Here is a 24,171-nt window from a genome sequence, read left to right on the forward strand (position 1 = left end):
CATGGGCCCAGTGCCAGTATTATGCAAGCATTCTTATGCATCAAAGTTCTGCCATGCAGGAGCTTGTGTTACAAACTCGAAAGAATCTGCAGATGTTGGAAATCCAAAGTAATCATGTCATCATGCACAGTAAGATAAGCTTACAAAAGGAAGGTATTTCTTCCATAATCTCCAATCATCATGAACACTGAGGGATTGTAGAGGAGGTGATCTTGGAGGTGGTCTGGTTATGTATGGAGTGGAGAAGTGACTCACAAAAGGCTAATTGGATAAGTGTCTGGAGGAGGTGTTGGGTGGGGCTGTTTGAGAAAAAGAGCTGGTATTGGTTGGACAGCCAATTGGCGGGACATAATCACAGGACATGGAAATCATTCTGGGAAGGAAAGACAGACCAAGGATATCAGCATCAAGAGAACAGGAGCATGTGTGTGTATTTGGTGGGGGGGGGGTTAATGGTTTCTTTCACTAAGAAAAATTACCTAAAGAAAAACATGCTCTGGAAACTACGGGACATTTTCGGTCTGAAGTCTCTTGCATCTTCAGAAAATATGCATAGTGTGGGTCCCTTAAATAGCCATCTCTTCAGTTATGGATAATTCTCTCACAGCATTTGCGGGCTCACATGCACAAGGAGTGTACACAAGTGATATTAAAACAGCCATAGAATGCCAGTTGTATTCCCTGATTACATTCAGTGACCTCTGTGCTGCCAATATCATGTTCATAAAAGAGGATCTGCACCTAATCTGCAGAGATGTGTTCTAAATGAAAAGAGTATCCAAATGTATTTAATAATTGAATTGTTTAAATTTATAAAATACCATTGCAAAACATCAGTTTCTCAGTAGTCATTGTATTTTAAAAAGAAACATTTATATATTCTATAATAATAGAATAGATTTTCTGCCCACAGTACTTAGCCTGGAATCTCCAATCACTGTCTCCCCACCAGGGCTGGACTTTAGGCAGGGCCAGGCTGGGCTGCAGCCCAGGGACCAGAGCTACAGAGGGGCCCAAAATAAGTAGTAGTCATCATGGCGGACAGAAAAAATACGGGAGTGGAGCACAGAAAAGAAAAAGAAACAAGAAAAAGAGGACCGTGAAAAAGAAGCATTAAAAAAGACATTGAAATTGACAGAATATTTTAAACCTGTTCTCGATGATGCAGCAGTACCATCGCTCTTGTCACAGTCAGAGACCGGTGGACAAATGGAGACTTGTTCAACAGCTAGTGCTAGCACCAGCGTTAGCACAAGACCACAGTCCTTGCCACAGTCGGCAGCTAACGTTGAAGAAGCAGAGAGCATGACTTTGGGATTCCCGACCACAGAGACCTCCGAACAACCAAGTTAGGCCGCCATTAATGTTAACATTACCGCTACTGAGGATCCTTACAGCACTGATCCTGCTCGCTGGGGAAAGGAAACGTTAGATGATTCAGTCCGAGCATACTGGGCTAAGAAGGGGCCAGAGTCCTGCCAGAATAAGGATGTGGATATCAAAGCTTTGGAATGAGTATACAAACAGCAGAGATATTTTTTGTCCAAATTTCACTTCAAACGCAGGCTGGTAAATGGTGAGTACGTATCAAGGCAATGGCTCTTAAATTCCCCTCCCACTGGCTGTGTGTTTTGTTTTGCATGCCGCATCTTCAGTGATGATAATTGTCAGTCCATCTTCCAAACTGGCTTTAGCAACTGGAAACATGCCATTGAGCGCATAGGAGAGCATGAAAATAGCGAACACCACAGGGAAACGATACTGACCTATGTTACACTAGCATCTGACAGAAAAAGAATAGATACAGAACTGCAAAAGCAGTTCGAGTCAGAGTGTGTCTACTGAACTGACATATTGAGAAGAGTGGTGGCGGTTGTGAAGTTTTTGGTCGAGAGGGGACTTGCTATCATCTGAGGCTCCAGTGACATATTTGGCAACTTGTAAGTGGCAAAGATATTTCGTCTGCAACAGAGCTTTTATGCTTCCTCAGAGAAAAAAAAACTTGCAGGTCATTTTCCCAAATGTAAGCGTTGCTTTGAGGCTTTATCTGACTCTCCCTGTCACAAATGCAAGTGGTGAGTGATCTTTCTCCAAGCTCAAGCTAGTGAAGAATAGGTTCAGATCCACAATGGGACAGGACAGGCTGAATCATCTTACTCTGATGTCACTTAAACGTGATCTTGTTCGGAAAATGGATTTTAGTGATCTGATCAAAGTTCACTTTGCCGCAAAGAAATCCGGAAGAACTAGTCTTTAACTTTGAAAAACAAGCATATGACTTTGTAAATATCTAGGCTTGTGTGTCAGTGCCATTCCTTTTTTGTGGCAATAGGCTAATAGTTGACGGTTTACAAACCTAGTAAGTAATAAATGGTCTTTGCTCTACAAGCCATACAGCACAGCAAAAGGTTAGTATGTGCTAGATCTCATTTTTCAGAAGATTGTTGGAGTATTGTCAAGTTTCCTAGTTTGCCATGGTGCCATCTCTCTTGGTCTTTTTGTCTCTCATTTCCATTTTACTTTCTCAGAACACACAGTTGAGAAAAATACCTAGATAAAAATGCTTTGGCATTGTTTGAGAAATAAGGCCTATGATATGTGCAGCAATAGCTAAGTAAAGCTTTAAGATTGGGTACATCATACTTCATCTCCCTCATCCCTTTACTAAGCCAACTAAGCCTAGGTCGATTTTTGATGCTTCAGATGCTGTCCTTCAAATTAAGAATCTGCATTACTTTCTGTCCTCCCTCTTAAGGCCTGTAAGTTTATAGCCTACATATTGTACTAAACCAATGTCTTGGCCCACAGCTTTGATATTTAGACCAGTACAACCGTTGCTCTTGTTCTTGCCTTTTTTTGCTTGGTACAGCGGCGTTTTACAGTGTCAGCAGGGGCCCATCAGGGCCTCCAGCCCAGGTGCCCTGACCCCACTAAATCTGACCCTGCTCCCCACATCTGTACATGCCACATCTATATGATACTTACCTAACTCGCCTAAAGCATCATGGCTTTGATGATCATTTGAACCATGCCAGCATGTTCAGTACCACATTCAAAACCCCCAGAGAAAGCCTCACCTCAGCCTTGCCCACTGTAAAGTCACAATTATCATATATTACAATTTGTTACAGTGTATTGTAATTTGTTACAGTTCCAAGATATTTAAAACTATTAAAATGAAGTAACATTTAAAAACTTGTAAGCAGTATAACTTTTTTAAAAAGTAAACTGAACATCTAAAAATGCTTTTTGAAAAATAATAAGCTAAACCAAAATGATTGGGGGAAAAGAGCCAGTCCTGCAATCCCTATTAAATTCCTGAGACCTCAGATCCCATGCCAGGTCCAGTCTGGTGCTGAATCCAAGAGGTAATTCCCTAGCTGAGGAATCCGTGGGGAGTCCTGTGATAGAATGAACTGACAAATTCAGCATTCTGAATCGGTCAGTGCTTTCAAGAACTCTACATTTGGCAGCACGTCATGGGCTTGCTTCCACTTAAAGAGGTATGCTCCAGTGATTCCATTCAAAACCTTCAGCATTTACTGCAGAATCTGGGCTATTTTAAGTCTTGTTACAATTTTGCCTTTATAAATGATTTTTATAATCCTAATTTTATGGATCAATCTCCCCATCTTACAAGGTGGAGCTTTGTTTTCTGAAAATGTCTATATTATACAGCAACATTAAGAAAATGTCCTCACTTAACTTAGGGAAAAATAATTACGCACCGATATCAGACAAAAACCACAGAAGTTAACCTTCCAGGATTGAGTACCCCTTTAGCTGCTTCATTCAGAGCTGTTAAATGCAAGTACATGGTTGAAACCTCCAGCTGCTTCACCCTCCAGGCTGTAACAGGAAGTGTTGTGCCATTCAATATAGGGGTTCAATGAAGAGAAAAAGACGGAGTCCTGGGCGGGTCTAGTCTTTGGATTAGGTTGGCTGGGACAACAGTGCAATAAATGCCTTACTCAATTCTAGTTTTTTAATTCTGTTTGTCATACTTACATTTAAACTTTTCAAACAGATATGCCTTTGCCATTTAAAAAAAAATGAGAGCTTGGGATTATGCAACATACATTTTTTTTAAAGAAAAATGACTCGAGGCCACCAACTGTCAAATCCAATACTAAGGCAGTTACAATAGAGAGTTAAAAGTGTTGAAATGAGAAAAATTTGTTTATGAAAGCTGTTTTACAATTCGTTTCACATCTGTGCTGGATGGTTATGTGTAATCAAGGAGTGAAATATATAAGTTTGTGAAACTATGGATTTAATGACTCTCTTAGGGTGTAAAATGATAGGTACTTCAAGCAGGTAGATATAGCCGGTAAAATCTAGAAAAGAACTAGAATAACATAAACACATGGAGTTGGATAACTTGGAAAAAATCTGTGTTGTGTTTGCGTTAATCATCTCCAGAAGAAATCCAAACTAATACTTGAAACATAAGACTTCTTGGAGAAAGCAGTAGGGCCTGAGGCATTGGTGATCTCAAGGAGTGCTCTATGGGTCAGAGCCACTTTTCTGGCAGAGTGCAAGCCCAGTTCACAGGATTGCTTCTTAGAGAACTGTAAAATGTTGCAACAGTTATGCTATCTATGGACATAGTATTTTTTTTCATTTTTGATTTTTAGTTAAATGCTTTTACACATCCTAAAATATAAAATTTTAAGACCATAAGGAATAGAAGCGGAATTCAGCCCATCGAGTATGCGCCACTATTTCATCCTGACAGATCTACTTTTTTCTCTGGACCCCAATCTCCTGCCTTCTCCTTATTTCCCTTCATACCCTGACCAATCAAGAATCTATCAACCTCAACTGTAAATATGCATGAAGACTTGGTCTCATCAGCTACCTATGGCAACAAATTGCACAGATACGTCTCTCTCTGGCTAAAGAAATTCCTCATTTCCATTCTAAAAGTACACAACTGTATTTTGCGGCTGTGTCCGCTGGTCCTAGACGCTCCCACCATAAAAAAACATCCTCACCACATCCACTCTTTTAAGCGAAGCATGTACAAATTTTCCAAGCAACTAAATTATAATACTGATTTATTGCAGATTTATCATGTAGTCATTTGCATTTTTATTAACCGTGCATAGTCTTTGCCCTATAAAAAGGTAAACATTAAAAGTAACTCACAAATATTACACTTCATTACAATTCTGTGTTGTGTGGAATTGTGATTCAAGTTCCTTTGCTCTTTATAACATTTTTATTTCTTTGTCCTATAATATAACTCAGGTAAAATGACTGAAATGTGATCAGATTGAGACCATGGAAGTCCTTTGAGGCCTCCGTCAAGGTCGATCATGGATGATGCATCCTAGCTAACTAGATATGCAAGCCTGAACAGTACAATATGGAGAGCAAGTTGTTGCATATGTAGCAAGCTCCTACTCTCCACGCATCTGATGAGCCCAAAGGAACGGCAGAGACCGATACAGTTTGGCACCAACAGCATTGCAGGACTTGCCAGTCAGCGTTAAACTCAATATAAGACTCCCTCAGGGACCCCAGTTCTAGTTATTTCCCTCAGAGTGAGTGTAACCGCAACACAGTAGAGGTTTGAGATCGGAGTTTTATTTCTAGATAAGCTGTCAACCTCGGCTGACCAGCCCCATCTGCCCAAAGATGCTGGTTTTAAGGCACCAGAAAGCTACCTTTGCCCCTTCTCCTGTCAGTAGAAACCATTCCACTAGACTTAGTTGCTAAGCCACAGATAAAGGCCAGGAGATGGACTTGGTTGTCAGAAGCAATTTGAGGCACACGCCACTGAGAGCATTTAATTGGTAGTGGGAGCTTATTCCCATTACCACTCCCAGTTAAAACAACCATAAAGTACGACTTATTGATACGTACATCACTTCTAATAGAAATTTGACTCCTTCAAATCTATATTATCATAATGCCAAGAATTCAAATATTTGGGATATCCTGAAAGTGGTGTGAATAGAGCTATTAGTAAGTGGGGTGGCACAGTAGCTTAGTGGTTAGCACAATGCTTTACAATACCGGTGACCGGTGTTCAAATCCTACCTGTCAGGAGTCTGTATGCTCTCCCTGTAATCACACGAGTTACCTCCCCCGGTCCAAAGACATACCGTTTGGTAGGTTAATTGGTCTTTGTAAATTGTCTCACTATTAGGCAGTGTGGCTTGAGGGGCTGGAAGAACCAATTTCGCACTGCATCACAATAAAAGTCAAGTCAAGTCACTTTTAATTGTCATTTCGACCATAACTGCTGGTACAGTACATAGTAAAAATGAGACGTTTTTTCAGGACCATGTTGTTTATGACAGTACAAAAACTAGACTGAACTACGTAAAAAAAAAACAACACAGAAAAAAGAAACTATACTAGACTACAGTCCTACCCAGGACTGCATAAAGTGCACAAAACAGTACAGGCATTACAATAAATAATAAACAGGACAATAGGGCAGCAAGGTGTCAGTCCAGGCTCTGGATATTGAGGAGTCTGATAGCTTAGGGAAGAAACTGGTTGTGAGAGCTCGAATGCTTCGGTGCCTTTTCCCAGACGGCAGGCGGGAGAAGAGTTTGTATGTGGTTTGCATAGGGTCCTTCAAAATGCTGTTTGCTTTGTGGATGCAGTGTGTAGTGTAAATGTCCATAATGGCAGGAAGAGAGACCCCAATGATCTTCTCAGCTGACCTCACTATCCACTGCATGGTCTTGCGATCCAAGATGGTGCAATTTCTGAACCAGGCAGTAATGCAGCTGCTCAGGGTACTCTCAATACAGCCCCTGTATAATGTGATGAGGATGGGAGGGTGGGAGATGGACTTTCCTCAGCCTTCGCAGCAAGTAGAGACGCTGCTGGGCTTTCTTTGCTATGGAGCTGGTGTTGAGGGACCAGGTGAGATTCTCCGCCAAGAAATTTGGTGCTCTTAACGATCTGTACCGAGGAGCCATCGATGTTCAGCGGGGAGTTATTGCTCCATGCCCTCCTGAAGTCAACAACCATCTCTTTTGTTTTGTTCACATTCAGAGACAGGTTGTTGATTCTGCACCAGTCTGTTAGCTGCTGCACCTCCTCTCTGTATGCTGACTTGTCGTTTTTGCTGATGAAGCCCACCACAGTTGTGTCATCGGCGAACTTGATGATGTGGTTCGAGCTGTATGTTGCAGCACAATCATGGGTCAGCAGAGTGAACAGCAGTGGACTGAGCACACAGCCCTGGGGGGCCTCCATGCTCAGTGTGATGGTGTTGGAGATGCTTCTCCCAATCCGGAATGACAGTTCTCCCAGTCAGGAAGTCTAGGATCCAGTTGCAGAGGGAGGTGTTCAGGCCTAGTAGACTCAGCTTTCGAATCAGTTTCTGAGGATGATTGTGTTGAATGCTGAACTGAAGTCTATGAACAGCATTCAAACGTATGTGTCTTTTTTGTCTAAGTGGGTTAGGGCCAGGTGGAGGCTGAGGGTGATGGCAATGGCGTTGTCTATTTAGCGGTTGGGACGATATGCAAACTGCAGGGGGTCCAGTGTGGGGGGCAGCAGGGTCTTGATATGCCTCATGAAGAGCCTCTCAAAACACTTCATGATGATGGATATGAGTACAACGGGACGGTAGTCATTTAGGCAGGACACTGAAGACTTCTTCGGCACAGGGACGATGATGGCAACCTTGAAGCACGTTGGAACGGTGGCGTTGCTCAGGAAGATGTTGAAGATGTCAGTGAGAACATCTGCCAGCTGGTCTGCACATCCTCTGAGCACTCTACCAGGGATGTTGTCTGGTCCAGCAGCCTTCTGTGGGTTGACCCTGCACAGGGTTCTTCTCACATCGGCCACGGTGAGACACAGAACCTGATCATTTATAGGAGGGGTGGACTTCCTCGCCACCACGTCATTTTCTGCCTCAAACCGGGCGTAGAAGTTATTCAGTGCATCTGAGAGGGAGGCATCACCTGCACAGTCAGGTGATGTTGACCTGTAATTGGTGATGTCCTGGATGCCCTTCCACATGCGCCGTGTGTCGCCGCTGTCCTGGAAGTGGCTGTGGATTCACTGGGGCATGTGCCTTTTAAAAACATTTATGTAAGTGTTTTCATTCTTATTTTGTTTGAGCCAAAACGCTTCATGAAATGGAGTTAATGTACCCTATCAGAAATATCTTGTAAAATTACCCAATGTACTATTGTACCCCTCTTTCCTTAAAGGTGAAAACAAATGTACATTGTAGATATTATAAATGACACCAAAATATGATTCAAAACAAAATGTTGATGGTTGTGTCTTCTGTTATTTTACTCAATTCAATAAATTAGTGCTGTCGTTGCTCATTCTCTCTTGTAATCAAGGTAATGGCAGATCATCCAACTATTTCCTTGTAGAATCTGCAAGTATATTGTTCCAATAACTGAATCATTTTCATGAAACGATTTAGTGTGATCTTCACTGAAAGCATACATGCTTCGTGAATTAGAAGTTCACTGTATACATTTTTTTCAAAAATTGAGGAAGATTAGCCATTCAGATATATATATATATCCAGCACATTGTTGTTCCATGTTTATAATATATAATTATTTTCTTCTCCAGCCTGTGACCTTTCCCATCCACCTGGCTTTACTTCTCACCTTTCAGCTAGCCTCCCTCTCCTCCCCCAACCCTTTTATTCTGACATCTTCCCCCTTCCTTCTCAGTCCTGAAGAAGGGCCTCGGCTCGAAACGTCAACTCTTTACTCTTTTTCATGGCTGCTGCCTGACTGAGTTTCTCCAGTATTTTGTGTGTGTTGCTTTAGATTTGCAACACCGACAGATTTTCTCATATTTGTGATTTTCATTTATTTCCGATATTTCACATTTGATTACTCCATTTGGATATATGGCAGTCAGACTGAATGTAAGGGTTTCTTTCCTGACATTTCAGGTCCTAATTCAAAGATTGAATGGTAGGTGTGGATATGATGGCTTATATTAAATCATTGTGTGAGGCCTAGAGAGGTTTTAACTCCTGTGATTCATTACTGTCATCCAGCTCTTGCCCAAAACTTAATAGAAATGACTTGGCTTGGCAGGTGGAAGCAGAATTTCAGATGGCTAGAGACTACCTTCTGGAACTCCAGAGCACAATCTGTTGAGACAGGAGAGGCACAAAGTTTCTTTATGGACTACAGAAGTACTCTTACACCTCCTAAACCATAAGGAAACAATTATATAAAAAATTCAGATGAGCAATATTGCTTGGGCTCTCTTGGTACTGATCTTGTTTGTGCCGTTTTGTTCTTTGGCAGCTGTCAGACTAGTTGGACTTCATATGACTATTATATTCATATTAATATTAAAGTCAGATTAGGATCGTGCTCGAGTCTGAGAACCCTAATTTCAGCATTTTGAGGCTTCAAACATCCATGTATTAAATTGGTATTGGGTAAGGCTGCTTTGCAAATGAGTAGGTAATCCTCTATGTCAGCCTCTGAATCTATTTTTCACATTCAGCATTGGTTAAAATCAGATTTATGCTGCAAGATCCAATTAGTAGGACTTCAGAATCAGAACAAGCAATAATTCAGTGAGATGCAAAGTAAGCAAATATTAAGCTTTGTTGTCCACTTCAATAATATGCTGTAGCCCAGTTCATTTTATTTTAAGAAAGGTACCAGCAGAGCATGCAACAACTGTGATCAGTTAACATTTATACGTTGGTAATCTTTCAGGTTCTGATGAAAGATCATAGACCATAAATTTTCTTTACATATGATGCATGCATGTGTTATTTTGTGGATTCTTGGGATTTTTAAATGCTGTAGTTTTCATATTAAGGGGAAAAGCAATGTCATTGCAATATTGTTTGAGAGACTATCTGTTTAAAAGTAGTTAGTTTTATAAAATATATACTTACCACATCCACTTTTGCCCTTCACTTTTTCCCCTTTGAATGATGAGGCCTTGATCTCCACTAGCTGTTAATTTTAGCAAGTTTTCTGAGGTATTTAGACTCTTTTCCAAGCTTTGTTAAAAATAAACATGGAAATCTCCCTGCAGGTGTTTTGATGGCCCCAGATCAGAGCGAGATTTCCTGTTTTAGTTACAAAAATATGCCAAACTTCATTTGATGGAAATCACTAAAAAAAAATCAGCAAAATCAGTTGATTACCAAAAACAAGATAATATTAACTCTAATTTTTGTAAATAAACTTAATACATTTAACTAAGTGCCTTTATTACTTTTGATAAATAAGGCTTAACTGCAAATTGGCAATCGAAGTCCATTTTCCACAACGTCCTCCCTCAGCATAATTTGCTAAATGTTCCATTTTGAACATTGCTTTGGTAACTTTTATATAATAGATGATTGAATTAGCATGATTTTCATCTTGAGAATGAAACTAATATTTGATATAATTTGGAATATTTTATAACAAAATTTAATAGCTCTTTTTTAGAAAAGCAAAAAAAGGTTATTGCAAGATACATTAATCATGCCATGTGATTCAATAATTCAAATCATATATCAGCATTACTATTCTGCTGGTGCCAGGTTGAACATCAGAGGTGAGAATGTTTCATAGTAAAATGGCACCCTGGGACTTACTCCCTCCATATAACCATTGCTGTTAAGATGAGCAATGTAAAGCTTTAGCGTTCTCTAGAGCTACATATAGAAATGATAAACTAGAATTTTTTGCAAATAATCTTAAACTGCAAAATAGTCTTTGTTGAATTCCAGTTACCAGTTGATTACTAAACTGGGAAAATTTATTTAAGTTATTTATTTATATATAGACATATATAAAGATCTTAGATTAAAAACCATAGAATAGCACAATAAGTAATGGTGCTCTTCACAAGTATTTGAAAATGCCTTGGACAAAATTTAACCTGCAGATGACCTTGTCTTGTTTATTCAGTAGAGAGTTTGAAGCAATGCATAGACTGTCCATTATTCTCCTTTTTGAGAAAATTAATGGCAGATGGTCTTGACCTCAATGACTGTCACTAACACAGCACTGAATACCTTCTTTCTTTAATATCACGATATTGTTTCTGCTTTAGAGATAGTGACCTCTGACTGTACAAGCTCCCTAGGAGACCTACATGATAAGTCTACATCCATGTTTCTGTTAAAAATATATACAATTTGTGCATCCGCTTAATTTGCCTAATCCAGTAGTCTTTCAAAAAATGAATAAGGCTTTAAACATTTTATAGTCTAATGCATATATCATAAAAAGAGAAAATCTAAACTTTATGACAAGATTTCTTTCAGTTAACTGTCTAGTTAGCCTTAAGTTAATTTCATGGCTTCTGCCACTTGTGTTTGAATTTAAAGAAGTGGAACTGAAGTCTCAACACTAGTGTCGTAATCCTGATCTGCTGAACAAGAATCTGAAATTGTTCATTTAAACTCACTGCTATTTGTATATATTTGTTAAGGAGCTGAATGTTTCATGGATTTGAACAGGTTAATTTCAAAATTTTGGCTACAAATATTGTTAAGGTATAAAAGAAGGATAACCACTGAAGGGATACGAGTCAGATGCTATGTGTCAGTCAGCACAAAGGATATAGAGGGGCAGAGGCCATTCATTCTTACAAATATCAGTTTAAACAAAAGCAGCTTAACTCAGAAAAATATAAGTATAAGAGCCTTTTTCTATTTCATTTCTTTGGCTGTGAAATCCTTTGGGGGGAGGATTAAGAACCCTCTTTTGCTCAGAGATGTATGCCTTTAAAATGTATCCTAAATACCATGCACCAAAGGTCTCTATATCAGCTGTCTGATAAAACATAAGTTAATTCTTTAGTTTTCTGCAGAGTCTTGTTTCAAACATGTAGGTGTAGACTAAAAATAATTTCATGATAAGTAAAAATTCTGGGTACTATATTTTTGAGGTTTTTTGCAAGTGAATAATTATGTTTTTAAAAATAAATGCATTTAGATAATTTTAATATAGGGATGTCAATAAGGGATGGTTTTCTCAATGAAATATTTGTTCTTGGCTGTAATATAAGGATTGTGAACAGTAATTAGGTTCTGCTGTTGAGTATTCAGCTTGTTTTAGTGTTTTGTCTGTCCTTGACTGAAGGAGAATGTTGTAATGATTTATTCTGTTGTTTCATTCAGTGCCAGAAGAATTCAGTCACCAAGACACGACTTCAGTGGAGTTGCAACCAACAAGCAGAGAACTAACCTATCAGTGGCTTCACACACAAATTGCCAACTATGAAGAAACAAATCCCAGAAATAAGAAACAGTGAGATCTATTTAACTTTACTACATGAATAGGGTGGAAAGACGGGGTATAAGGATAGATATTTAACTTAGCACTGCAATATAGATCCATTGTGTGATTGGCTGCCTGTTGAAGACTGCCTGATTTCTCAGTTTCATTTAAAATTAAGCCTTTTTCTTAATAGTGCTGATGATAAGCAATGTCATTACTGTTAGTCAATTTAAAAATTTACATCTAAATTTATTGTCCATATAAGCAGAATGATTGTTTTAAGAAATGTTATTTGGTAACTGCTTTTGACCTAGGTAGGTCATATGATTTTTTTTCCAGAAATATGAGCTTTCTGCCTCTTATGAAACAATAAATGCATGTAATCTTGCAGATGCTGGAATCCAGAGCAACGCACAAAATGTTGGAGGAAATCAGCAGGTCAGGCAGCATCTATGGAAATGAATAAGCAGTTGATGTTTCAGGATAAGACCTTTCTTCAGAAAGGGGAGGGGGTAAGAAGCGAAACTAAGAAGGTTGGGGGAGGAGAAGGAGTTCAAGCTAGTAGGGGATAGGTGGAGCCAGGTGGGTCAGGGAGGGGTAATGAAGTAAGAAGCTGGAGGTGATAGGTGGAAAAGGTAAAGGGCTGGAGAAGATGGAATCTGATAAGAGAGGAGACAGGAGAAACAGAAGGAGGAGGGGCACCAGGGAGAGGTGCTACACATGTAAAGAGAAAGAGGTGGGAGATGGGGCCAGAGTGGGGAATTGAAGAAGAGAGTAGGGGGGGTTGGTAAAAAATCTCCCTCCTGGCAAGCAGAAAAAGTGCTACAACTGCACCTTCACCTCCATTCAAACAGTCCTTCCAGATGAGGTGACTTCAAATCACAGATTCACCTGGTCGTCTACTGTATTAAGTGCTACCAGTGCGGTCTCCTTTATATTGGGGGACCACTTTGTCAAACACCTTCGCTCCATCTGCAAGGAGCAAGATTTATCAGTGTCCAACTATTTAAATTCTATTCCTCATTCCCATTCTGACTTGTCTGTTCATATCCTCCTCCACTGCCATGAGGAGGCTACTCTCAATTTGGACAAGCAACAACTCATTCCATTTGAATAGCCTCCAACCTGAAGGCATGAACATCAGTTTTTCCATGTTCTGGTACTTTTCCCTCCTCCCCCTCCCCACTCTGCCCCCCTTTACCACATCTCTTCCCTTCACCAAACTATAACCTCCCTCTGATGCCCCTCCTCCTTCCCTTTCTCCCATAGTCCACTCTCCTATCAATTCCTTCTTCTCCCAACCCCTTACCTTTTATACCTATTACCACCTGGCTTTACCTATCACCTTCTAGCTTGTACTCCTTCCCCTCCCCCATCATCTTATTCGGGCTTCTTTACTCTTCCTTTCCAATCCTGAAGACCATAAGATCACAAGATATAGGAGCAGAATGAGGCCATTCAGCCCAGTGGGTCTGCTCCATCATTCCATCATGGCTGATCCCGGCCATGAAGAAGGGTCTCAGCCTGAAACGTCGACTGTTCATTATTTTCCATAAATACAGCCAGACTTTCTGGGTTCTTCCAGCATTTCGTGTGTGTCACAATAACTGTTATTGAGCTAAGTTTTATCATCTTAGTTATTTTTGGGCTAAAGTATGATGACTGTTAACTGCTTGTGAGCACTGAAGCCAAAAAGATTTGAAGTTGATACATTTATTAAAACAATATTGCAATTTTGTTGTAGCAGGTTAATGCTAAATATTTGAGGATATTTACAAGCAGAATGTTTAAAAAATAAGTGCAGATCACTTGATATAACCATAGCGAGTAAAATACTTAAATGCGTCTATTTTATTCAATGGTTCCAACAATAAATGACCTGATTGTAAATATCAACCATACTGGAGAAATAGTGATTTTTAAAAAAACACCAGCAGGATTCAAACAACACACTCAAAATGCTGGTGGAACACAGCGCTCCAGGCAGCATCTAAAAAGAGAAGCACTGTTAACGTTTCGGGCCAAGACCCTTCGTCAGGACTAACTGAAAGGAAAGATAGTAAGAGATTTGAAAGTAGTGGGGTGAGGGGGAAATGCGAAATGATAGGAGAAGACCAGAGGGGGCGGAATGAAGCTAAGAACTGGAAAGGTGATTGGCGAAAGTGATACAGAGCTGGAGAAGGGACAGGAGGCCTTGGGAGAAAAAAAGGGGGAGGCACCAGAGGGAGATGGAGAGCAGGCAGAGTGATGGGCAGAGAGAAAAAAAAACAAACAAACAACTAAATATATCAGGGATGGGGTAAGAAGGGGAGGAGGGGCATTAACAGAAGTTAGAGAAGTCAATGTTCATGCCATCAGGTCGGAGGCTACCCAGCCGGTATATAAGGTGTTGTTCCTCCAACCTGAGTTTGGATTCATTTTGACAGTAGAAGAGGCCATGGATAGGCGTATCAGAATGGGATTCAGTAGTATCACCACTGCATTGCTTCTGTGCTTTTACTAACTCAAGATTCAAACATCAAAAATGAGTTAGGCCAGAATATCCAGCCTGGTTCAGAGCATCTGGTAGACCATGTTTGAAACTGCATTGCACATATAACCCTTTGGAAGAGTAAAGTGAAATATCACTGGCAAAGAGTCTGAATTTGCTTTGGTGGTTTTCTTTGAATCCAGATATCCAGTTGCACATGTAGTATTCATGCCTGGCAGCTTCAGTTCCCAGTGTAACTTGTTCTACACTGTAACTAATCTCTTGACAACAATTCAGTGACTACTGAACAGGTAGAGTTAAGCAATATTTATTTTTAAAAATGCCTTTGTTTTAATATGGTCATTTTTTGTCTAGAAATTAGTTGCTATCTTGAAAGGACATTATGACTTGTGAGAAAGTTCATTTGCGCACAAGAGACCAGGAGTGGGAAAACAGGTAGATGTGGATTGGGCCCAGACTCTAGGTACTGTGGGAGCGGGGTATAGCAATTGGGATAAGGACATACAACTGTTACTAGTTGACAAAGGATGGTTGTGAGAACTGGTTTCCTTGAGGATCAGGTGGTAAGGGCACCATTAGTGAGGTGGCTGGCTTTGATGGGTCAGAGCAGGGGTTCCTAACTTTTATTATTCCATGGACCCCTACTATTAACTGAAGAGTCCGTAGATCCCAAGTTGGGAACCCACGGGTTAGGGAGATGGCAGCCCTCAATAGTAGCTTTGGTAATGAGGGAGTAGCCTTGTGTAGATTGAAGTACAATGTGCATGTGAAAGTTCAAAGTACATTTATTATCAGAGTATGTATAAATTATACAACCTTGAGATTCATCTGCTTAATGCAGGGTGGCCATCATCCCCCACACTCGAATCCAGGCTCCACCTCAGCAATCTAGACTTCATCACCCAGTCCATGGCTGCAATGGCGTTCCAGCCCATACTCAACCTTTCTCGGTTTTGATGGGCAGGGTCCAAAACTCTTCTGCCCTGACTCCTTTCCGATTCATTCATTCCAACTCCATCTCGTACATGCCTTCAACCACTTCTTCTCTCACAAACCACGTTCCAATTTGCATCGCACCGGCATTCCTTACCCTCGCTCACTTCATCATTGCTTGTGGTGATAGTTTATCATGATGTACCATATTAAAAGTGTTATCAATAAAGTGTTTAGTCGTATTTCTTGCCTTATGAACCACCAGTAAGCTGATACCCAAGTTCAGATGCAATACCTTAAATCAGAAGTTGCAGTTGTAGTGGATAGCTTGGGCATTGATTCTAGCCATACATCACTAAGATAGATCCTTTACAGTCCATCAATTACCTACCAATACTTATCCAATTTTCCAGTACCCAGGGTACAGGCATTGTGTTTCAATTGCACATCTCAGTATTATGAGGATATTCAGGTGGTGTATTCTAGATTTCAACCCTCCCCCAACAGGATGAAGAAAATTTGCCACAAATCCCCCCATCTCCCCAACTCTTTTCCCTAAACCAAGATCCACTGGCTCTCGAGAGCTCAGCAAAGGGGAAAAGCTGTCTGATGAGCCCAGTGACTTACCCCTGTGTTACTACAACTCTGAGGTTCTATGATTCAGTTATTGATGCTGAACACTGGCGTGCCTTAAGGCTGTGTGCTGACCCTTCTTCTGTACTCCCTTTTCACCTATGACTGCGTTCCTGTATATGGTTCTAACTCCATAATCAAGTTTGCAGACAACGCTACAGTGGTTGGCCTGATCAGAGGGGCTGACAAGACGGCCTACAGGGATGAGGTCCAGCACCTGGCCGCATGGTGTGCCGACAACAACCTGGCCCTTGACTCCCAGAAGACCAAGGAGATCATTGTGGACTCCAGGCATGCTAAGAGCCAAACTCACATCCCCATCTACATTAATGGAGCTGTGGTTGAGCATGTATCAAGCTTCAAATTCCTTGGTGTCCACATTTCCGAGGATCTCACCTGGTCCCTGAACTCCTCCATCCTGATCAAAAAGGCACAATAGCGCCTTTATTTCCTGCGGAGCATCAAGAAAGCTCACCTCTGTCCCAGGATACTGACGGACTTTTACAACCATACCATTGAGAGCACGCTCATCAAATGCACCTCAGTCTGGTATGGCAATTGTCCCGTATCGGACCACAAAGCACTCTAGCATGTGGTGAAAACTGCCCAGCGGATTATCGGCACCTAATTGCCCACCGTTGTGAACATCTACCATAAACGCAGCCTGGGCAGGGCGAAAAGCATCATCAAGGATGCATCTCACCCTAACCATGGACTTTTTTCTCTCCTCCCATCCAATAGGCGCTACAGGAGCCTCCACTCCCACACCAGCAGGTACAGGAAGAGCTTCTTCCCTGAGGCTGTGACCCTGCTGAACCTCAATTCACAGCACTAAGCAGTATTGCACCCATATTGTACCATCTCAGTACTTTTATATTTGTGTGATGTAGCACTTACTTTTTATTGGTAGTTATTTTGTAAATAACACTATTCTTTGCATTTCTGGTTAGATGCTAACTGTGTTTCATTGGCTTTATATCTGTACTCGGCACAATGACAATAAAGTTGAATCTAATCTTTGTGAACATCATTTATCTTTAACAGATTTAGGGCTTGATTAACTGTTAGTTTTTCCATCTCTCTTTTGTCAAGAATTCTTCTGCAGCCCATCCTCCCACCCCTTAAACCCATTCTATCCTCATCCATGTGACAACATTATATTGCACAAGGCCACACATGGCCATTTTGGGAATGCAAATTGATAAAAGCAGACTTTTGGTATTCAATACACAGCCCAACCTCAAGCTCGGGCAACTTACCGCTATCTGACACTTTAATTATATATTCTCCTGATAGCATTATTTTATATTTGCGATAATTACAATTCTGATCTTCTGTACTTCTGGACTTCCTTCAGCGGCTGCAGATTGGATTTTGGAAGGTATCTCTGACTTTGATGAGGACTGGTGACTTAGAACAGTTTCAGCCTGAGGAAGCATGATATTTCAAAGGCAGCCATGCAAGCTTTCCGAGCTGGCTTTTTGGCACCCATGCAGGCTTTTGGTACAGGGAGAATAGAATTATAAGTTGGGCCTACAAGTGACAGAATGATCACTACTCCCAGTGGGTTGTAGTGTACAATTCCCACTGATCTGAGGGACAACAGACTATTAAAATCTTGTAGTGGTTTGAGTAAGCTTGAAATGCATGTCTCGATCATTATGTTATTGCTTTGTAAGGAAGGAATAAGAAGAACCTGAGATAACATTATAAACTAAAATAATAATAAAAAATTGGGTATAGCAGCCCAGGTTGTGTGGCCAGACTGTTGTGTGTGGGACATTAATAGATTGTGATTCTATCAGACGGGAAATATCTATATTAGATCATCTCTGTCTCGAATCACTCCAGCTCAAGGTATTTGAATTAAATAGCAAAACTTATTCAACTCATGAAGGAAAGAAAGTAATATCTGACTGGTTATCTTGGTCATGCCTGCTCAAATGATGAAAGACCCTGACAATTTAACTGATGATGTACAGAACAGAAGGAGCTAAAGTGAAATACAGAAATTATTTCCTATAAGAAATCTGATCCTACCTGCAGGATGGTCTTGACACGAAACGTTGACTGTTTATTCCCCGCCATAGATGTTACCTGACCTACTGAGTTCCAACAGCATTTTGTGTGTTGCTCTGGATTTCCTGCATCTGCAGAATTTCTTGTGGATACAATGTACTTGCTCTCTGTGAATAAGAGCATCAAAATGGCTGCCAGAAAACTGACCATATCTTCTTGGAGTTGGAGGCTGCCTGAAGAGGAAAGAGAAGAATTGCAGTACTGTGGTTATGGAAAATTCAGCAATTACAGGGAGAGGCTGCAGCCTTCAGAAACTTACTTGAGAGTCCATAGTTTGTTGCCATCTGATGTCAGGATAAGGAACATCTTTTAGAATTAATTTTAAAGTTGTCTTGTTTTTAAAACCCTTGATCTGGGACTGAAGTACACCACTGTATAGTTTTTGTTTTATATTCCTGCTCGAGCTCTCGGGTCTTCTTTCACCAGTCTCTTAAATTTAAACAATCTCCCTCAAAAGATAATTGGCAGGTCAACTTTTTTGAACTACGCTCCTAAACTGTGGAACTCAATACCTAAAACTATAAGGGATACAGACTCAGCTAACACTTCTAAACACCAGCTCAAAACCTATTTATTTAACCTTGCTTTTAACTAACATAATTTTAAAACTTTATTTTCATGTTTATTTTTATTTTTTTTATTTTCATGTTTGTACTTTTATCCCATTATAAAGCACTGAACTATATTATCTATCAAAAGTGCTCTATAATTAAAATTATTATTAGTTTTGCAGAAGAAGAGTCCCAACTTGAAAGCATAAGAGAGATGATGATTGTTGGAACCAGGACAGGATCTCAAGTGTTATAAAATCTGAATTATATCTGAGTCATCTGCTTGTTTGTGTAAATAATATGAACTATGAAAGTGAACATTTGGTCGTTTGATTGGTGTAGGGATCAAGGATTTCTTTTCTGGCTAAAACTGAATTGAAACTTTAGAACTGATTGTTGATTTGGGGTGGGTGAAAGATGCAAGTGGAGAAGTTAACTAGAGTGCTCTCAAACACTTTAAACGTGCAAGTGTTGATTTGGAAGTTTTAAAGATGCTAATAGATTAGAGATTGTTGGATGGAGTTCTCAGATGGGTAAGAGAGTCAGGAACAAATAGGCAGGGATTTGGTCAAAGATTGGGAAAATGATCTGAGGAAATCAATCTCAGTTGTTCTACAACTAACAAGGATGGTTATCTAGCTGATGTGTTACTTAGTACCAAATCAATTTATTAATAAGTAATACACCAGATCTAGATAAAGGGGTAAGGATGTATTATTATTCAATATTTGATAATAAGTGATCAAGTTAAATGTAAATTTGAAAACTGTGTGGCTCGCTGTGGCAGGTGAGTAGGCCTCTATGTTAATGTGATGTTTCTCGATTTCGTTGACAAAGGAGAATGTTACTGTGGTTCTGCATTATGCATTGGACTATATGTTTTATGGACTTTTTCAGACTTATGATTTTTATTTTCTGTATTTTTCACCTAATCCTGTCTGTTTTGCTGTGGGAAGGGAGGTGTTTGGGGAATCTTGTTCTTGTTACATTCTTTTAGTTTTTTTGTGCGGGGAGAGAGGGTTTGGGGGTCAATGTTCTTGTTGCATTTTGTGCAAGGAGGGGGTTTTTGGGTCGATGTTGTTGTTGCATTTCGTGTGGGGCAGGGGTTTGGGAGTTGATCAGGATGCTGTTCTTTTTGTGCGGGGGCGGGTTTGATGTTTCCATCTAAACAACTTTCATGTTCTTTCTCTGTTTCCTGGCTGTCTGGAGAAGATGAATCTCAGAGTTGTTTATGGATTCACACTTTGATAATAAATGAACCTCTGAAAAGGGGACAAAACAGATGTTTATGAAGATTCTGGAGTTGGGCAAAACTGATTTTCACGTAATGAGGAAACTGTTCAGAGTAATTATTGCAAATTTGTTTGTGGCATGATGAAAAAAGATCAGTGGAATTCATTCAATACAAGTGTTTATATCCTTACGGAGAACAAATTTGTGAATGATTCCAGAGCTGATAGACAAAAAAAAGAAAGCATATAAAAGGCAAAAGCTAGCACAGATAAATTATACAGGATAGCATTAGATAGCAGAACAAAATATAATAATTGTAGAAAAGAGTATGCAAAGAAGGATTGTTACGTACCCCGTAACTGGGTCACTTACCAGCAAAGATAGAGAGGTCCATTGAAGTCTGATGGTACTATTTTTAACAGTATTTATTGATAAAAATACACAAAAATAATATCAATGCAAACATACAGATAATATATGTCATCAATACTAAATCTAAAAGCGCAGGTATAATAATAATCAATAAGAAATAGCTCTATTGTTGTCTAGGGGATAATGTATTGTCCGATGGAAATATAAAAGTCATTTTAGTTCATTCAAGCTGCAGCTTTTGGTTGGAGGGAGAGACGGAGTTTTAAAACTTGCCCATTCCTTTTATGATGTCAATCCTTCAAGAGTTGTTGGGGCTGATTTCTCCTTTGTGTTAGCTAAAGCGGTTCTTCTGTGGTAAGACCCACCAATTCCGAGGCAAATGGAAAAGGACGCACGTGGGCTTTTCCACCGGCTTTCGCTATTACGCTGTTACAGGAGTTCTAGCATTTCTTCTGGTGCGTCTAAAGGAGCCGTTCCCCAGACCCTCTTTTATCCCCACTCACGGGGTCTCAGATGTCAATCAGGGTGGAATGATGCCATCCCCCAACTAGCCCACGTTGCCTGAGGGCTTCCATGAAGTACAGTACTCAATACACAATTCCGTCTCCAAGAGACAATGACCTGTTCCGTGGCTTTGTATCGCTGGGGCCAGGACATTCCAAACATCTCTCTCTCATTTTCTGGGTCTCCTGACCTGACTGAATAGCGATCTTGTGATTCTCAAAAAGGAGTGGGGGGGGGGCACAGGCATAACAGTATCAATGTTAATAAAAATTATCAAAATGTACTGCAAATTATTATTAAAAAGGTGATAAAAATGTGATGAACTTGAAGTGATATTAATGGTATTGTGGCGACCCATTTCCTGGCACATCCGAACCGGCTCACAATTAGATAGCCTACGGGGGTTTGTGAGCACAGAGCTTTGGAGCCTCTGCGCCACAGGGGGGCAGGTTGAGGGAGGCTTAAAAGTGAGGCTGAGGATTTCGAATAAAGTTTTTTCCTTCGACTGCAGTTACCGACTCTGTGTCGTAATTTTAGCGCTGCATGTAGCACACCGCTACAGTATTATAAATGAAGAGTTGAAATATTGAATGAAATTATATCTTCAAAATAGCAATATGAGAAAATTACACATGTCCTGACTGTAATATTCCAAAGTTTTATTGATACATAAATCATTCCTTCAGCTTGTAAAATTGGTTGAGTTATTCTACTTTTTAGAACACTGTGGAGGAGGGAAACCAAGAAATTCAAGGCGTTCATCTAAAATATCATCAGTAAACTATTAAAGTCTATAGTTAAGCATGGTGTAATGAGCCACCTTCATCCGAATATATAAAGGATAAGTCATACCTGAGTAACCTGATTGAATCTTTGCAGCAGTGCCAATAAACTTCTATGTATTAATTTCCATGGGCTTTTGATAGAGTTTCTCAAAGATTCAAAGTACATTTATCATCAAAGTATGTAAGCAGTGTGCAACCCTGAGTTTCATCTTTCCTACAAGCAGCCACGAAACAAAGAAAAACCATGAAAGCTTTTCAAAGAAGAACATCAAACTACCGCCCCCCCTCGCAATTAAAAAAAAACAAATCGGACAAACAACAAAAAGAATATGATGCTACATAGAGAAAACTTGGAGATCTAGTTTTCTCTATTTCTCTCCAATTTAGTTGTTGTTCTTTGTACTTAGTCTCAGCTGCTTTAAATGCCATTCATTACATTGCTGTGGAGGGATGATGGTTATCACTGTGGTTATCTATCAAGTGGTTATCATTTCACAGATTTTCAGACTTGAGGACAATGTTGACTTTTGGACATCTACAAGGGCCTGTTGTTTATACAGATGTCTATAAGGAGATGACCTGTAGTTAATTTGCCAGGTCAGAATAGTGACTGTGTAGTAGAAGACAAAGTAAAGATGATGAGCAGCTTGGTAAATGTGTCCATATTTTAAAATTATGGACATTTATTTCAGGAGTAAAATTAGGTTAATGCCTTGACAAACAAATAATAGTAGAAGTTTAGAACTCTCTTCTATAAATTATAATTTCAATTAATGCTTAATCAATTGTTAATGTGAATCTGAGAATTTTGGACTTCCATTAACCAAGTAGATTGAGGTACATGGATAAAAGTTGTGGAAATGGATCAAGGTTGTGCAGGATCAAGAGATGGCTAGTAATAGTCTATAATTTAGGGTTAGTAGAATCATTTCCTGTCGATTTAGTTCAAGCACTTCTTATATCTGACATCTTACTGACCTGGCAATATATCTGTCATTATTGTAAATCATGTATGGGTATGTTTGTATGCAGGTAAAGTAGTGTGTCAATGGCCACAGAATGGGTCTTGTTTGCTGTCTGATTTGGACATTGGGGAAATGAGCACTGAGAATTGCTACCAGAATGGAGTAATCCAAAAGAAAAGCAAGGAAGTACATTACTTAAAATTAATTCCATTACATTCTTGATCGGTCAGGGCATGAAAGGATACAGGGAGAGGGCAGGAGATTGGGGCTGAGAGGAAAATTGGATCAACCATGGTGAAATAGTGGAGCTGACTCGATGGGCCAAATGACTAATTCTGCTCCTATATCTTATGCTCTTACGGTTTTAAAGAGAACCTATCTGGACCTTAAAGGTTAGCATCTATTCTAGTGAACCTAATGCATCTTTCACAAGTGTTGTGAAGATCTACTTCTGAATGCATTCCAGGTAAAAGATGAATTATGGAAGTAGGATGAGCATGAATACGCTTTTGGTTATCAAGCACCTTAGTACGTAAGGATCTGGAACGATTGTGAACTATACAAGAAAGTGATTTTCATTATGGTTTAATTTCATATTCAAATTGAATCACAATTGTACAGTAAAATGATGTGTGCTCTGCAATTTCCAAGGTTATTTATTACAGATAGAAGTATGTATTTTAAGCCCACAAAATAAAACTTTTCCTCCGCAGGTTACAAATGCCTGACTTGTGTACAGCCTGTATATACGAATGGGAGAACAGCAGGATAAGTTTGCCTGCTGCTACAGGGCTTCAGGCATCTCTGCACCCTGACAACTCAGTTTGTGGCCGGGTTCACAGGAACCCGCTGTAACCTGGTACAATCTTTACCTATAACTGAGGAAAAGGGTGTGAGAGAATATGGAAGCATTCTTATTCTGCATACTTATGAAGTGATTTGAAATAATCCTGGGTTTGAGAGGGAAAATAAATCAGCCATTATCAAATGTCTTCAGTGTCCTGCCTCAAAGACTACCGTCCCGTTGCACTCACATCCATCATCGTGAAGTCTTTCAAGAGGCTCGTCATGAGGCACATCAAGACCTTGCTGCCCCCCTCACTGGACCCCCTGCAGTTCACGTACCGTTCCAGCCGTTCAACAGACAATGCCATTGCCATTAGCCTCCACCTGGCTCTAACCCACCTGGACAAAAAAGACACGTATGTTCAAATGCTGTTCATAGACTTCAGTTCAGCATTTAACACAATCATTCCTCAGAAACTGATTGGAAAGCTGAGCCTACTGGGCCTGAACAGCTCCCTCTGCAACTGGATACTAGACTTCCTGACTGGGAGACCTCAGCCAGTCCGGATTGGAAGCAACGTCTCCAACACCATCACACTGAGCATGGAGGGCTGTGAGCTCAGTCCACTGCTGTTC

General features: G+C 40.1%; 1 protein-coding gene across 10 annotated transcripts in view; it reads left to right on the forward strand.

Annotated features, from left to right (window-relative positions):
* Positions 1-24,171, forward strand: part of lrriq1 (leucine-rich repeats and IQ motif containing 1) — a 162,385-nt gene that overhangs the window by 121,462 nt on the left and 16,752 nt on the right. For 8 of the 10 annotated variants that reach the window (XM_059978414.1, XM_059978411.1, XM_059978417.1 and 5 more), the window contains one exon: positions 12,104-12,233. In XM_059978414.1, the coding sequence (XP_059834397.1) occupies positions 12,104-12,233 (130 nt within the window). Of the gene's footprint in view, positions 1-952; positions 1,577-12,103; positions 12,235-24,171 lie in introns of those variants that run through there. The other 2 variants (XR_009513740.1, XR_009513741.1) reach the window with 2 other exon arrangements.

Source organism: Hypanus sabinus, chromosome 8, assembly GCF_030144855.1.
Source record: "Hypanus sabinus isolate sHypSab1 chromosome 8, sHypSab1.hap1, whole genome shotgun sequence".
NCBI classification, from domain to species: Eukaryota; Metazoa; Chordata; class Chondrichthyes; order Myliobatiformes; family Dasyatidae; genus Hypanus; species Hypanus sabinus.